Source organism: Mixophyes fleayi, chromosome 1 (genome assembly GCF_038048845.1).
Source record: "Mixophyes fleayi isolate aMixFle1 chromosome 1, aMixFle1.hap1, whole genome shotgun sequence".
Classification (NCBI taxonomy): Eukaryota; Metazoa; Chordata; class Amphibia; order Anura; family Limnodynastidae; genus Mixophyes; species Mixophyes fleayi.
In genome coordinates, this window is record NC_134402.1 from 415,795,269 (window position 1) to 415,808,229 (window position 12,961).

Genomic DNA, 12,961 nt, shown 5'->3' on the forward strand with positions numbered 1-12,961 from the left:
GGTATAAACATGTTGAACTGGTATCAAAAGAACACCACATAGAATAGAGTTCCCTAATGAGGAACCCTTATCTCCCAGAGGATCCGCAGCCCTTCCCTTACAATTGCTGCTTGTACAGATGCCCCTATTTTCAGAGACCTTCGAAATATAAATGGGAAGTGCCCATAGAAAATGGCTCCCCTAGCACCTGCCCCATCATATATTAGTTTCATTGCACACTCCCAATTGACAACAGTTTGAATCTTGATGGCTCCAACTACAACAAGATGACGGCTCCTGTGTCTGTTCCAATACAGAGAGGCAGAAAAGTCTGAAGAGGTGCACCGTGCACCCATTTCATTAAATGAAATTTATACGTTTTTGTTACGAGCCGCGGCAGCTAAGGCACCGCCGCAACTGGCTCCGGCCCCGCAGACGCGTCCCGGCCGTCGTCATGACAACCGGGGCGTCACTTACGGTTTTCGCCCTGGCCGTCACTATTACGACGGTCGGGACGCTCCTCTATAACCGACGCAACCACGTGTGCTTTCCTCTTCTTATTCATTCCCAACTGGGGAATTATTATTATTATTGCCATGTCTTCTATTGTGATTGGTCCTCCTGGGTATATTAGGCAGGGAGGGCTTAACCTCCCTGCCCGTTATAGTTCCTGATTCAGTGTACTTCCCTGCTCCTTTCTCTGCTCCTCTGCTCTTACTATTTGGATTGATTCTGCTGTGTATGACCCTTGGCTCGCTTACTGGACTCTGCTCGATTGCTTGTGACCCTGACCTCTGTCTATTACCTGGATAAGCTGTTTGCCACCAGCCCTGACCTCTGCCTGGACCTCACTACCGCTGCCCACTGTACCCCTAAACCTCGACTTGTTTTGGACTTTACTGTTTCCACCACCTGGCCCTCACATGCGATACGGTAAGATTATAAACTTGTACTACTCTGAGCTAAAGACCTGGGGGCATCCGAGTACCTGTGAGCACGTTCGGCTCTACGGGAAAGGCGGCTGCTATAGGTGAAGACCTCTGTTACCTGTTCTACAAGTTTATGATACTTGCTGTCAGCCGTAACAGTGTTAGTGTCTATTTATTCCCACATTGGGCAAAGTTTGCCTAGAAATGCAATTCTTCACTGAAGGACAAGACACAATCTCAAACAGCTTAGCACCATTTCAGCACCCACGTTCTTGGCGAAAATCTAGGTACAGCTGCACGAACCCAGGCACGCTGCACCACCAAAGGGGATTGTGTGCTACATGGCAGCTGTTTTGGACTTCTTAAATTAAGCTCAACGGGTTACAGTGCTGAATGGACTTTCGCACAAGTCTTTAAATCTAGGTACCTAATTGTAACATAAATTTGAGAGCAGGCGGAATGCATATAAAAGCGGATTATTAACAGCAAAGTCATCATATGTTACCAGACCAGTAAAGAAGCACAGAATATGATAAACAGCTTTAAACATTACAGCACATACAAAAATACTTCTTTTAATACCACCTCCAATTGTTAACACCAGCTAAAAGAAACATCCTAGCAGTGTTATCAATGCTGTAAATGGGATAACATTGCCTAAGGGCAAATGGCAGATACTATAGATACACTTTGGAAAACACATCACCTGTTTAAAAAACATTTCTTTATCAATAATTCCTGAAAACATACTGCGTCTGGTACAGGTGCATGTAGTAAGGCTGCAATTGCTGCATCAATATTAATCTTTCCAAGCCACCTGTATCTTGTCTGTAGCAGCCAGCTTCTATTAGATTAAAGCTAATATAATTCACACTATGAATGTTAACTAGTACAGAGTAGCCATCAAGCCTGATTAATGCAACACAGAAAATGTGCCCCAAGTTCACAACAATAAATAAATTGATCAGCCTTAGACTTGTTCAGAAAACACAAAGATTAAATATATTCAGCAGTGTTTTTAAACGGCAATGCAATAGACAAAGCTTGCAATTATTGTAAATTGCCCGAAATTAGGCACAATAGAAAATAAACGACTCCTATTGACACAATCTTCTTTTGAACTTTTTTTTTGATCAATACAGTCTTTTTCTGCTTTGAATTGAAAACAATGTTATAAGACGGAATATTTTAGTGCTGCGTTTGTTCCCTTTTAATGCCTTAAGTGGAAGGCTTCATCTCTAGGGTGGTTATTACAGCACATTTATGTTGTACGAAATATCCAAGTGATTGCTCTGCACTTATCCCAGGGTCAGATCTATGCTGCTTGGAATGGAATGTTCAATGCAGTGGAAATGATAATTTTCAGCATTTTAGCCAAATGAGAGATGAGTTTTTGAATGGCTTCTACCTTGTATCTAATATAATTAAAGTGTGACTTTTTCATTTTGAATAAAATATATGACCTTCAGACAAAATATTCCTGCTCTAAAACGGATACATTGATTCAGATATGTAAATTTTAAAAAGAACATAGTTTATAGCCCTTTTAAGGCACTCAGGTTAAGGAACTTGGTAAGAAATTTTTCTTGTTTAAATCCCCTTTTTGATGGTGTCCTATGTCTCTGGAACTAGATACCTTCAATTATCTGGTCTTCATCCTCCCCTCACTTTTTCAAAACCCTTTTCAAGCATCACTTGCTGAGTGAAGCAGTCAAATAAGATCATGACCTCTACACGGCACTTAGATCTCTGTGGTCCAGGCACTAAATTATCAGCTGCTATTTTCCTATATAGCCAATTACTCTTCTTTAGGTTTCTGCAATGCTTGTTAATACACTTGTACTTTCCTCACTGTATTGTACATTGCTCATACTTGCCTAGTCTCCCGGAATTTCCGGGAGGCTCCCAAATATCGGTGAGTCCTCCCAGACTCCCGGAAGAGTAGGCAACCCTCCCAGGTCCATTGTTTAGAATCCTGGAGGGTCTTCCCTTTTCTTGAGGGTTGCCTCCCGGATCCATTAACCCCCCCACCCCCCGGATTCACGCGGGGGAGGGGGGGAGGGGGCTATTCAATGAACGGAATTTAGGCCTTTTACAGATCGGTCCTCCAGAAGGACAGTCACAAAGTCGGCAACTATGACATTGCTTCCTGTACAGCCTTCTTGTAAATGTTTGCAAGGTGTTGCATACTCAGTAGAACTATACACATCAACTTATACATATAGGGCCCGAGTCATTCAGGAGAGCTAACCATAAAAAAGGAGTAACTTTGCACCAGGCAAAACGATGTTACATTGGAGGGGGAGGTAAATTTAAAATGTGGGGACAGATTTATAGTTGGGGTAGGGCATGTCCTAGATCAGGGGTGTCCAACCTTTTAGCTTCCCTGGGCCACATTGGAAGGCGACAAGCTGTTTTGGGCCGCACATAAAATACACTAGCACTAATGATAGCTGATCATCCAAAAAAAACATAGAAAACATTGTTAATGCTCCTTGTTGTTGATCAGTGCTTCAATGACATGCTAATGGCTGCTGTCAAACATCAAGTGATATTGTTACAACAAAACAAAAAAAAAACCTTAACTTACCTCTTCTCTTGTTTTTTCTGTTTCACTGCTGCTGATAGTTCACACGGGTAACTCCTATGTGCTGTGCTCCGCAATGGATGTCGGAACAGCACCGCAATGGATGTCGGACGTGATGACGTCACACCCGACATTCACTGCGAGTGCCGCACGGAGGAGGAGACCAGGGAGGGACCGCGTGACCACAAGGTAAGTATTTTCTTATCTTTTTCTTTTTTTGCAGGCTTTTTTTTTCATTAACAGCGCTGCCCCCTTGCCACAACCAAAACTCCTGCTGGGCCACATTTACAGGCATGCTGGGCCGCATGCGGCCCGCGGGTTGGACAACCCTGTCCTAGATCAACTTTAAATTTCAATGTAAAAATTAAGCTATCAAGTATTTGTGTGTTAGAAGAAAAAACAGCCAGTATTTAACTTATGTGCAAAATAATAAACTAATGTGCACCACTTGCATTGTAACATGGTTCTCCTGGAGAGCATTTAGTCTTTTTTTTGCCTTTCTTTCCTTAATAACTCAGGCCCATAACTGGTGCACTATGACACTGACACATAAAATGTCAGGTATTACGATTTCAGTAGAATTTGAACCTCTCAACAAATGGCAGAATGCACAAACACTGTGACAATTTGTAAACCAACATACATATGAGGAGCTCAATTGCATGCAAGTGAATTTAAAACATTGGCAGACATTCTGAACTCCTGGGGGAGTAGGCAATTCTCCCTGAAAGCCACTTACTGGCCTGCGGAGTGGGTGGGGATGTGTCAAAATAATGTGACTCGTGTCATCAAGCCCTTTCACCCCAGTGATCAGAGGCATGACGCAATTTGTGGTATCATACACTTTGTCGTGCCCAAGTGACGATGCAAATTACATCATCAAGTCCCATCCACGCCCATTTTTCATATTTTCTCCGGAAGGAAAGTATGGAAAGTAGGTAAGTATGACTTACAATGATCATTCAGCTGATACAAGAAGCAGAGTTGGAACAAAGCTTGTCACACCAATCTCAGGCTACTGTTGGGTAGTGTAGCGTAAATGCCAGAATTTAAGACCATGATCTTTTGTTTGAATTCTGACACCGCTGAATTGCCTGTGACCCTGAAACCTTTGCCTGGATACTTGACACTGTTATTTCATCAGGTGCCCAGGTCCTTAGCCTGGATTCAGACACAGATCTCCCGTGTGTTCAGTCCATCAAGCCTGGGCCTTGTAGTGCTGCAGGAAGTCTCAATACTGCATACCACCTTCCACCAGGAGTTCCTCCTCTTTGTAATCACCTGCGCTACGATCTCAGGTTATCAGCTCCTACTACTAGAGAACAAGACCTGGGGGCTTCCGAGTACCTGTGAGCAAGTTCAGCTCTACGGGAAAGGCGGCTGCTAAAGGTGAAGACCTCTGAAGCGGTTCTAGGAGTTGATGCTTGGGGTGTGAGCCATAACATAAATAAAATAGTTTCATACTTTATTTGTCCCCTTTAAAAGAATATATGAATGAAGTAGCGTATACTAACTCTTTATAATGCATGTTTCTGGCGGTTGAGGCACCGAATAAGATAACTTATTCATTGAAGGAACCTAAGTCAACCAGCAAACGGATTCAGTGGGGATGGAGGCACAAGGCCGCGTCAGCTCTTGTTGGACAAAGGAGCCCCACTGTTTGCAGAGAAACACGCTGCTGGAAAGCATTAAATGCAGTAGGACGAGGTGAATATTTATTAATAAATATACATTAAAGTTCATTATTGTAATTTTTGTAAGGGCTAATATCAGACAGTGTAGAAGGGTGGGAATCCCCTTTAAAGGTCACTGTAAAACTAAACTAGGGATTATCATATATGCAAACTCACAGGAGAAGCCTGCTGCCCGGTTCTGCTTATAATAACAAGAATCTCCAGCGTTCAACTTGGCTCTGATGAAAACAGACATACAATAGTAATTATGTACTTTAGGAATCAATGCAAGGTATAAAATACTCGGAAAGCAGCAACATTTCTAACACATCGCTCTTATGTTACACATACACCATGATCACATAGCTCTGTAACATGCAAGATACACTGGTGAAGAATGTAAAATATTTAGCTGACCTGGTCCACAATCTAACCATTAACACTATGTGCACACAGTAGCAGCCAGCTCCTGGAAAAACCTGGTAATTTATGCAAACTTATAAAATATAGAAGAGGTGGCAGATTTCTGAAGAAAATCACTGGACCAGAACTTTTTTTTCTATTAACTTTGCATATATTACAAAAGAAACACTGGCTTGCACAGGTTAACATGTAAAGGTAAACGTGAGCTGTAGGAAAGATGATTTTATGCTATACTGTATATTTAAGTTCTCCGCTAACAGGAAGCCACAACATAACTTAACATTGTTATACTGCTGAATAATTGATATATGAGTCACTCAAAGTAGCAAAGAACTTGGCGGTTTCCAACTGATTCCGAAGCCATTAAAGATGGGGAAAAAATGGATGGATTTGTAAAAGCCAGCGCAAATAACTGTAGGACTGTCATATTGTGCTGTGGAAACCCAACAGGGGAGTGACAACGCATGCCATGGGATAAAATATCTCTCTGACAGACTCTAAGTCCATCCTTGCTGAAACCGAGAAGAATAGGAAACGTAAGCAGCTAATTGGAGATCAGCTCACATTCACCAGCTGGTGAAAGCGGTGACTGAAAACCTTGGTGGTATTATTAGACAACGAGCTGCTTCAGAACACTTAGGTGATGCTTTTCAAAGTCCTGATAGGACCTAGCTGCAAACTAGAGAGAGGGGGGGGGGGGGGGGGGGGTGGGGAGTTGTCACATATGCGTCCCCCCCCAAAAAAGCGCTGAAAAGCCACATGTAAAAACACGCCAAGATGCATCCGGCATATGAGCCAGGTTTACATCAGACACATACACACCCAGAAACACTTACACACAACCAGGTCAAAAGAACAAGAAACGTTTTTGTTAACAATTTTTTTACTAGAGATAAACACATTCTCTATTAGGTTTCATTAATATATTATTTAAAAAATAAAATAGTCTCTCTAATACAGCGGGTATTCCTTCTAATGTATCATTGAAAGTAGCAAAAAAAAAATATATTTAAAATAAGCACAATCATATAATATACATATGATCAAGGAAGGAAGCAACTTAATGGCCACTGTAATCAGCCAATCAGAAGCAGCAAACTTGTGCTGGCAACCATCATTACCAGTGTACACCAGTCCTCAGGCACCCGCAATTGATACGGCTATAGACGGGTATATATGCGTCTCTGTGCTGGTCTGTATATTGGCACACAGCAGTACAATGCTTTGCTTGTGCTTTTTTGAACTGCCAACTTATCTTGAGGCTTCAGTAAGTTAAAAACCATACCCAGGTTGTGGCTTAAGGAAAAGCATACAGGAACGAGGCCTGATTTGTTTTGCATTATCTCATTATCCTTAATTGTTTTATTCATTGTTCATCCACAGGATGTAAAGTATCCGGCACAGTGTTCCCGTCCATTTTAATTTGTTTGGCACGTTTGAAGTGCAAGAAGCTACGACTGAGATTTGAGTAAGATCTCTACTAATGGGTTAACCAGCCCTCACATAAACTATATTCTCCAATATAGCTGGAACTAGAATTGTACACTTGTGTGGAACCTCAAATCCAAGCCAATAAAGAAAATCTTTCATTACAGTAAATTTATATGATACAGTTGTTATTTTTAAATATGTGGCTGTTTTGCAAATAAGCAGACTAGCGTACACGTACATGTTGCACTTGTTCATAAATTTGAATTCCTGTGAATCCTAATACTTATGTACATTTTGAATGATCTAGTAAGAAAATAACAGCATCTAATGTCCAGAAGAAACAATACATATATGGTTTGGTAACTGGAGGAAGAGAACAGAGTTATGGAAAGTTATACAATACTGCCAGATGGTTTAAAGGTTACTAAAGGATACCATATGGCATGGCAGCCTGTAACGCATTAGGGTTAAATTAGTTGGCATAATAGTGTGCCCACAGCTTATTTAGAACTCTTAAATACTAAACAAGAGAAACAAAGGGTGATACATGGTCTCACTGGACAGTACATATCACTTGTCAGGATAGCGAAATGTGTGGAAAATAATATACAAATATAAGTAAACTGTGACATGGGGCACTGAAAAATGTATGGAGAGTTGTAAAGTAAAAATAAGAGTTATGTATATGGTTAATATTTTCATCCTTTCTAAAACAACATGGGGGGAATGTCCCCAGGATTAAACTGCCACTAATTGTCACTAATAAATATCAAAGGCCGTGTAACACTGACATAAATACAAGACATGAAATAAACAGAATGTTTATAATTAACTAAAACTCTTCACTATGTTCTGTTTCACCCTCTGGAGCCATTGTCATGTTAAGAGGCAGACTTGCTTGGAAGAAATACACTGTAGGGATTGGTTGGTTCATACACAGGGGCAGGGCCAGTCATGTTAAAGTAACTTATCTTCGCTTAATGAACTGTAAATGATGTGGCAGAAGCTTAAGCTGTTTAATTGAATGGGGGAGTTGCCGCAGTGGAAAGTCAGGTTAACACTGTGCAATGTATTTCACCTTCATGGTTCATATCTAAAAAATTCAACTAGGAGGTTTAGTGGTCTTGTGCGTAAGCAAAGTTGAAGTAGGAGGATTTAAATAACACACTGAAATTCTCTTACCTGTTGATTGAGGGCAGCAGTGAAATGACAGCGAGAGCAGAAAGTTTCCTTCTTTCAGGCTGTGTAATGTTGTCCATACGATCCACCCACATTTCAATCACATTCCCAAGAATTTGATCAACCTGCAAAGAAAAAAATAAACAATCAATTTGACTTGACTCTTTACTCAACCTCAAAATAAACAGGCAGAACAAATTGCTTCACCTGATCAGCCATCGATGCAAGGAAGGCTAAGATGTAGTGTAATTATACTGGCAGTAATTCCATGGAAAATAGGCGCTACAGTGTTTTACTGCAGCCCAGAGGCTTTCTCTTCATAATTACTTCAGTTTTATTGAATGAGAACAGAACTCATTTTACTGAATGCTACACTGCTCTTATAGGTCTTCTCTGCACAAATGGAAAAACCTGAACCATTTGTCATGTAAACCAGAAACTCTAACCTCATTAGTTGCATGTCCCTGTGGACTTGTACAGCAATTACAATACGCTGCTTTTAAAAGTAAACGTAGCTGTAAGTTACATGCAAAGTGTTTGGGGGTATGGGTCAATGCAAAGATACATGTATTTAACACAATTAAGAGACATGATCACTATAAATAAAAAGTTACTTTTTCTCCAGTGATCTGTTCTCCAGGCCATGTACAGGGGAGTGGGATGTAAAACTGTACTTGCTTCGCACAGCGAATCGCAGTGAGAAGACAGAGAAGCGCATTGTTCCAGGGAACACCGGAGCTACTATCCTACAATGTTTTCAATGGAAGAACCAGTCAAATATTTTTATTTCTCAGTGATTTTCTGGTAAGCTCCATTTTCATTAATACATTTTCAACCCACGCCCCCCATTGTGTGTTGGTGACAGGTGCACCTTGCCATCTGATACTGACCTCTTGATTGCATTCCTGCGACATCTGATTTAATAGAGAAGAAAAGCAGCCCTGGTTTTGTAGGAGGACACGTCCTAGGACACCAAGGTATGTAGACATAATAACCGGATATCTCTATTAGGACACACATAATTGAAAAGTGTATTTCAGTAAGGGCAGATATAATAAAACAGATATAGGATCTTTTATACAGAGATCTACGGGTAAATGTATGAAGTAGCGTTTTCTGAAAGTCGCCGATATTCGTAGACTTTGCACAGGAAATTTAAAACAGCAATCGCTTTGAAGGCAAAACTGGCCTTGAAAGACATTGCCGGTTTGGATTTCCTCTGCAAAGTCGTTGACTATTGGCGACTTGCAGAGTCTGCTACTTGATACATTTACCACTTGGTGTCCAGCTGAAAACCAAAAAATACAAAAAAAATATAATAATTTCTACTGCTTTGTAATAATGTTAATATTATACACACATCAAGTAACTAACTCACTGTGAAGATTGTTACTACACAAGACAATGAAGAGGAAAATGTCATATGAAAATGGCATGATCACCAGGTGCCTCCTCGTTCATTCACTATGAGGAGCATTGCTGCACAATTTAATTAGAGGAATGTCATACATAAAGTTATGATCACCAGGTGCCTCCTCGTTCATTCACTATGAGGAGCATTGCTGTACAATGTAATTAGAGGAATGTCATACATAAAGTTATGATCACCAAGTACCTCTTCATTCATTCACTATGAGGAGCATTGCTGCATAATGTAATTAGAGGAATGTCATACATAAAGTTATGATCACCAAGTACCTCTTCATTCATTCACTATGAGGAGCATTGCTGCATAATGTAATTAGAGGAATGTCATACATAAAGATATGATCACCAAGTACCTCTTCATTCATTCACTATGAGGAGCATTGCTGCACAATGTAATTAGAGGAATGTCATACATAAAGATATGATCATCAAGTGCCTTCCCATTCACTCACTATGAGGAGCATTGCTGCACAATGTAATTAGAGGAATGTCATACATAAAGATATGATCACCAAGTGCCTCTTCGTTCAGTCACTATGAGGAGCATTGCTGCACAATGTAATTAGAGGAATGTCATACATAAAGATATGATCACCAAGTGCCTCTTCGTTCAGTCACTATGAGGAGCATTGCTGCACAATGTAATTAGAGGAATGTCATACATAAAGATATGATCACCAAGTGCCTCCATGTTCAGTCACTATGAGGAGCATTGCTGCATAATGTAATTAGAGGAATGTCATACATAAAGATATAATCACCAAGTGCCTCCTACTTAAGTCACTATGAGGAGTATCGTATACAAAGGCCGGACCATTAAGCACCTCCTCCTTTAGACACTACAAGATGCACTGCAACACAAGGTAATGAGGGATGACACGTACAAATGCCTGATAACGAGCAGCACTGCTACAAAAGGACATGTGATCGGAATTGCAGAAGCAGCAAGTAGACAGATATAATTTGGCATATTTTAGACATGATATATAAATAGCTGATGATGATTATGCTCATAATTGCAGAAAAGCCTTTTATCAGGAGCATTCCAAATATAATGTTCCATACCTATATATTGTATTTCATTACATATTTTATTTGAGTATGGTAATAAAAAAGAGGCAATTAAACCAATATAGACATAATCTCGCTGTAATAAATAAAAAATTATAAAGAACATTTTTGTGCAACTAAAATCCAGAATGTGTGGGCTCCATTTAGCTGGACTATTCTTGTCCAATTAAATAAACAAGAAAAAAATCCTGCCAAAAGCTGTATTGCTTTTTACCAGCACAATAAACAAATTTACTAGCCATAAACCATTCCTATTAAAGCAGCATGCTTACCTACTGTCTATTACATTGTGGCTCTTATCTGTACAACAGTTTTATTTAGTATACAGGCTCCTCCACAACTCATACAACTTTCCCTCCCTCTATATATGCCTTTCTCACTGACATGTCCTTACCAGGAGCTCCCTCCCTTCCTATATATCACAATGTGCCTTAAGCCATTGACACAGGTCACTATGTACTATAGTCTGCGGGTCTGTATAAATAATATATACAGAGACAGAAAAATGAGATCAGCAGTATTCGAAAGCAATAACATGATAAACAGAAGTATGAAAATATTAAAGTAACTTACTTCTCCATCAAGAATGCCCCTAAGGACTGGGGGCAGAAGAGCATGAAATATCTGTGGGCCAACATCTGGGTTCACCATGAGGACATTCTCTACAACCTGAAAAAACATACACACAACGATTATAAAAAGAGCAGGACAGTTGCCGAAATGATAAACATTAAATTAGGCAAAAAAATTCAACTTGAGTAAAGAATTTCAGAGTAACGTCTGCAATACATCTTCACTTAAAATGCAATGAGGTTTCCTACCCATATTATCCCATTACGGATGTTAGTGAATCATTACCACTGTTTTTGCTTTTCAAATTCATTTATAAGGGGTGGGTACAAATTTCCAAATTTAAATTAGATATGTATTTGTGGTAAAACAAATAAAAAGTAAAACAAAAAAAAAAGTATATGATTCAGTGCCAAACTAGGACATCCAATCAATATTGTAAAAATACTCAGACACAAGTACAGTGGTGGATTATAACTACCATTGGCCGAAGGCAGTGCTCAAGTAAGAACCATACATTCAAGCATGATCACAGAGGAAACACTAATAAAGTCTTTCTATTCACTTCATAGCACTCCACAGTGTTGGACAGCCAAAATTGCAAATTATAATCACAATACAGAACACACATAAAAACAAAAAAATACATGAGGTAGATGAAGAAGACATTAGAGGGGCTACAGAGGACTCGTAAGATGTTAAAGTCTAGATGGAGAGGGCATTGTTATGGTGCTTCAATCCCTGCAATATGCCCTAGCTAACACATCATTAAAGATAATAAAATTAAAAAGCTCTTTTTGCGGTAATATCAAGGTAAGTGTGAATTTATGTCCCGGTGTGCTGTCCTCTAATGTAAGCATGATATGTCACTTCCTAAACTCATGTACCATCAATCTAAAAATCAAAAACATTGTACAGTGTGTTGAATGTGGAACTTGAAACAATTTGGGCAGGTTTCACTGTTGTACTTAAACCCGCTAGCCGTGCTTGCTCTGTCTTTACAGAGCTTCTGGACAGACGTCAGACACACGTGAAGTGCTGTTGAAATACCGTAGAGGAAGGATCATTGATCCATATGCCTATATGCATGCATTGTTCCCACAGCAGAAAACAAAAACATAGTGCTGATAAAAACATTACACAACTGGACATGCCACCTGAACGGAGGCTAAGGTCACCTGGTTTACTGGAGAACTAATGCTAAGTTATGGTTAATACTATATTCACAAAAAGAACTGCAGAAAAGGCAAAGTGTAATTTTTCGGTCCAGTGAATAGTATAAAATACAGTATCAGAATCAAGTAAATACAATAAACAACCTTCATTTTTTACCAAATAAATCCCAATAAAACTTTAACAACGGGATAGGTTTGCTCACTGAATAAAGTGTCTAAATTCACACATAAGTAAGTTCAACTTATGGGACTGAGAAAGGCATTTATATTGTAGATTTATAGAGAACTCCTTTGAAAGAAAAATTCAATTTGGGTGCAGCCAACAGATTATACGTTTAACAAATTGAGTTCATTCATGTTTGAAAACAATAACAATGAAATAACTTAGTTTTTTATATAATAGTTTTTACTTTCCTAGAACAGTAAATTGAAGAGGGAATGAAGTGTTTTCCTTTAAACATATTGTCAGATGCTATTAAAATAAGGTGAGAGACACAAAATTGGAGAATTATACTC

General features: G+C 39.5%; 1 protein-coding gene across 2 annotated transcripts in view; it reads right to left on the minus strand.

Annotated features, from left to right (window-relative positions):
- IPO11 (importin 11) overlaps window positions 1–12,961 on the minus strand; it is a 336,682-nt gene that overhangs the window by 123,998 nt on the left and 199,723 nt on the right. For both annotated transcript variants that reach the window (XM_075182983.1, XM_075182973.1), the window contains exons 25-27: window positions 11,274–11,369; window positions 9,092–9,205; window positions 8,205–8,326 (exon numbers count right to left, since the gene is read on the minus strand). In XM_075182983.1, coding sequence (XP_075039084.1) covers window positions 8,205–8,326; window positions 9,092–9,205; window positions 11,274–11,369 — 332 coding nt within the window. The remainder of the gene's footprint in view (window positions 1–8,204; window positions 8,327–9,091; window positions 9,206–11,273; window positions 11,370–12,961) is intronic.